General features: G+C 43.8%; 1 protein-coding gene across 1 annotated transcript; it reads left to right on the top strand.

The window, feature by feature from the left end:
* Positions 1 to 212: 212 nt before the first annotated feature.
* On the top strand, positions 213 to 2,964 carry twist2. The gene is made up of 2 exons (XM_075478631.1): positions 213 to 919; positions 2,634 to 2,964. Exon 1 carries the CDS (start codon positions 389 to 391, stop codon positions 881 to 883), a length of 495 nt encoding a protein of 164 aa, XP_075334746.1. The 5' UTR covers positions 213 to 388; the 3' UTR covers positions 884 to 919; positions 2,634 to 2,964.
* The last annotated feature ends 676 nt before the right edge of the window (positions 2,965 to 3,640 follow it).

Here is a 3,640-nt window from a genome sequence, read left to right as displayed (position 1 = left end):
ACAAAAGAGCAAGTATCCGCTGCTTCTTACAGTAAATAAGAGCCTTGTTTCAGTCATTCGGGACATGAAACCATGGCTGTTCCCTCCTGCTTATTAGAGGAGCGAGGCTCCCCCTGGCTCCCCCTCCGCCCTTCCAACCACTCCCCTTCCACTCTCAAAAGTATTTAGCATCTGAAACTGGAATAAAGTTTCACAAAAAATTAAAGGGAAAAAACTTCCTGCGAAAGAAGGCGCGTGCCAAGCCCCAGTGTGAGCCCAGCTTCCCAAAAGAAGCGCAGCTTGAAGTTCTTCCCTTTGTCTTTAAGGATACCTCTATATTTTTGTGACCACGGCTTCAAAGGTGGAAAACGTTTTGTCCTCTATATCCCTGCATTTCTTCAAGAAAGAAATGGAAGAGGGTTCCAGCTCTCCGGTCTCCCCTGTGGATAGTCTGGTGACCAGCGAGGAGGAGCTGGACCGACAGCAGAAACTCTTCGCGAGGAAGAGGAGGCACAGTAAAAAGTCCAGCGAGGACAGCAGCGGGAGCAGCCCGGGTCCGATGAAGCGGGGGAAGAAACCGAGTCCGAGCAGCACTCAGTCTTACGAGGAGCTGCAGAACCAGCGGGTTCTGGCCAACGTCCGGGAGAGGCAACGGACTCAGTCTCTGAACGAGGCCTTTGCGTCTTTGCGCAAAATCATCCCCACACTGCCGTCGGATAAACTCAGCAAGATCCAGACGCTGAAGCTGGCCTCCAGATACATTGACTTTCTCTGTCAGGTGTTGCAGAGCGACGAGATGGACAGCAAGATGTCCAGCTGCAGCTACGTAGCGCACGAAAGACTCAGTTACGCGTTCTCCGTGTGGAGGATGGAGGGCGCCTGGTCTATGTCAGCATCTCACTAGCACCAGGGACCACCAGGGACTCACAATGCCAAAGCGGTGGGTACCACGAAGTGACAACAACACAACAGGCTCGTTCGACGATTGCCATGCAGGGTCAAGATCTACAGAGAGATTTTTTTTTATAAAGATTCCACCAAATCCAGCCAGATATCTTGATTCTTTTCTGTAAAATTGTAGTAGTTATGAGGGGTGGTTTGGCCATATGCTGAGGGAAGATGTGGCTAGATGTCGAGGCGATTCTCAAAATGTTCCTGCACATCAGCTGTGAACCAAAATGTAAAGGCATGCGCCCAGATGCATCCCTGAGCTGTGCGCGCTGGTGTGCTGCTGAGTTCAGACTCCTTACAAACCTCCAGCCACACAACTGAAGAGTCCATGACTCTGAGAGATGTAAGCCAGGGGAAGCGGTTGGATTAACACAAATAATAGCTGTGGGACACTCGCCAGGCACAAAGAACATGCCTTGTATTTTCTGTCTGTCCCATTTCTGCCCAGAAACGCATTAAATGAGCCACTTGTGACTGACGCGCCTCAGCCTTTAGCAGCAGTTCATGAGTGGGGTTATGCGTTTGGGAGTACTGGGCTGGAAACGAAAAACGCAGCTGTAATGCCACCACGGGTAATTTATATCCACAATAGATTGCTTTCCTGCATGTAGACCGCAGGAATGGGCAGCTCGACTGGACATGAAAGTTCAAGCCAAAGCAACAATTTCAACAAGAGGGCCAGCATTAGCCAGCGGCTGGGATTCGGTTTGGGGGGGGGGGTTGCAGGTTCACAGCTTTCTGTTTGAGTTAACTGATAGCAGCAGCTTACAACACCAACAGTTCAGATGTTGTTGTATTTCAAATTAAGTCATTTTAGCAGCTAAGACACAAAAGAAGAGGCTTGTTTCAGTCACTTTGATCTCGCTGTAAAATGTGACAGATTCTCTGAGCGCACTGACGCTCAGCTGTGACAAAGCACCAGTGTTTCAGGAAATAAATGCTCATGTGAGCTGTTTATTTTAAGGGACTTCAAATAAGACAGTCTGACTGCAGCTCTCCAAAAAGCAGGTGACAGTAGATTATACTTTTCAGTCGAAATAACTAGAATCGGGGTTTGTTTAGCTCTCTCGAGCCCGTCTGCAGCCCGCCCAGTAACTGCACACCAGCTCGGCTTTGTTTCTGCTAAACCAAGCCTGCTGCTCTGGCTACAAGAAAAGGCTCCATTACAGTCATTTATTTAAACACATTCAGCAGGAAACTATTTCTTTTCTTTTCTTTTCTTTCTTACACGAACAAAACATTAATACTTTGGTCGGTCAGACAAATTGTTGCGTTGATTCAGAAACTGTAAAATAGGGGATATAATTCATGCAAAAGGCCTTTGAAAATAAACCTTACAAATCGTGGCCTTGGTGGTTTACTCTTGGGCTTTATGTTGCCCCGGGGAGTTGGATTTTTATTGTTTTAGGCTTGTCCACTGATCCGCAACCAAATGAAAACCTATGAATTTACTCAGGTGCGTCAAACTAAACGCCAGAAAAAAAAGGGGGAGAAAAAAAAAAGTCTTTTTGTGTTTGGCTGCAGCTGTAAAACTCCAGTCAAACACAAAATGTTGCGTCTCCGCAGCCATGTGGTTTTACTCAATAGGTGGCTGATAATTGATTCATTAATGAAAAAAAAACAAAACAAAACACCACCTTCATCCAAAGAAACACAATGTGCGTCTTATCAATAACGCTTCTCTACATTTCTTGCCTCCACAGACTGTTTACTTCGACAAAAGTTTGGAGACCGAAAGGGATTATTGAAGAACCCATCGACCTCGGAGGCATGGTGGAGAGACGTAATGTGACCCCACATCTACAAACTCTCGTGGAGCGTGTGTTTGTGTAAGAGAGTGCAGATGCAGATCATCACACTACTTCTGACTGTCTGGACCTGTGGAGAGAGGACAGAAGACAGAGAGCGCGCATTCACGGCCTTTCCTTCAGCAAAGCCATCCTTCCATCATTTTAATGAGATTTAGTTTTTCAAAGACTTTAAGCCAAAGTATGAATATATATATATATATATATAGATAGATAGATAGATAGATAGATAGATAGATAGATAGATAGATAGAGAGATATCTCTCTATCTATCTATCTATCTATCTATCTATCTATCTATCTATCTATCTATCTATCTATCTCGATAGATAGATATATTAATGAATGCGTATTGTATATACTCGTGTAACAATATCCTGTAAAGGGACCAATGCAATTTTAGTCTTTCGCTGCATAGATATATCTCACCGACTTTCTTTTGCAAGTCTCCATCAGAGCTCCGTCCAATTGTTACATTGTTTGTTTTGCTTATTTATTAAAAACAGGTATTTTTTGAACGAAATATGCTTCATTTTTTATTTTGCATGTTACCCCTAAAGCTACCGTGTAGTTCGTCCGAAGTTCTAATAAAATAAATGAAATAAAAAAAAAAACTTAGCCAATTATTTAGCTCAAACTACAACAAGAAAAATCTTTTTTTTTTCATAAATGTGTTTTTCTTCTTGTTTAATTCTCTGCTGAGTCTCGGGTTCTCTCTTTTTTTTTTACCCTCCCGTCTGTCTGTTAAGGACAGAAAACCCCGGCTCCAAAAAAAAAAAAAAAAACAGGCCATAAAAACAAAACGACAGCTTCATTAACAGAGGAGGAAATTCGGAGCAGTTCTAAACGCACTCAAATAACGACTAAACATTCGAAATGACGAAGCCTTTGCGCTCCTTAAC

The sequence above is a fragment of the Odontesthes bonariensis genome, chromosome 12 (assembly GCF_027942865.1).
Source record: "Odontesthes bonariensis isolate fOdoBon6 chromosome 12, fOdoBon6.hap1, whole genome shotgun sequence".
In the NCBI taxonomy this organism is placed as follows: Eukaryota; Metazoa; Chordata; class Actinopteri; order Atheriniformes; family Atherinopsidae; genus Odontesthes; species Odontesthes bonariensis.
The sequence above is the reverse complement of the archived record's forward strand: the minus strand, read 5'-3'. Positions and strand labels throughout refer to the sequence as shown.

Coding starts and splice junctions, on each gene's coding strand:
- twist2 (XM_075478631.1), top strand. CDS start 389: ATGGAAGAGGGTTCCAGCTCTCCGGTCTCCCCTGTGGATAGTCTGGTG.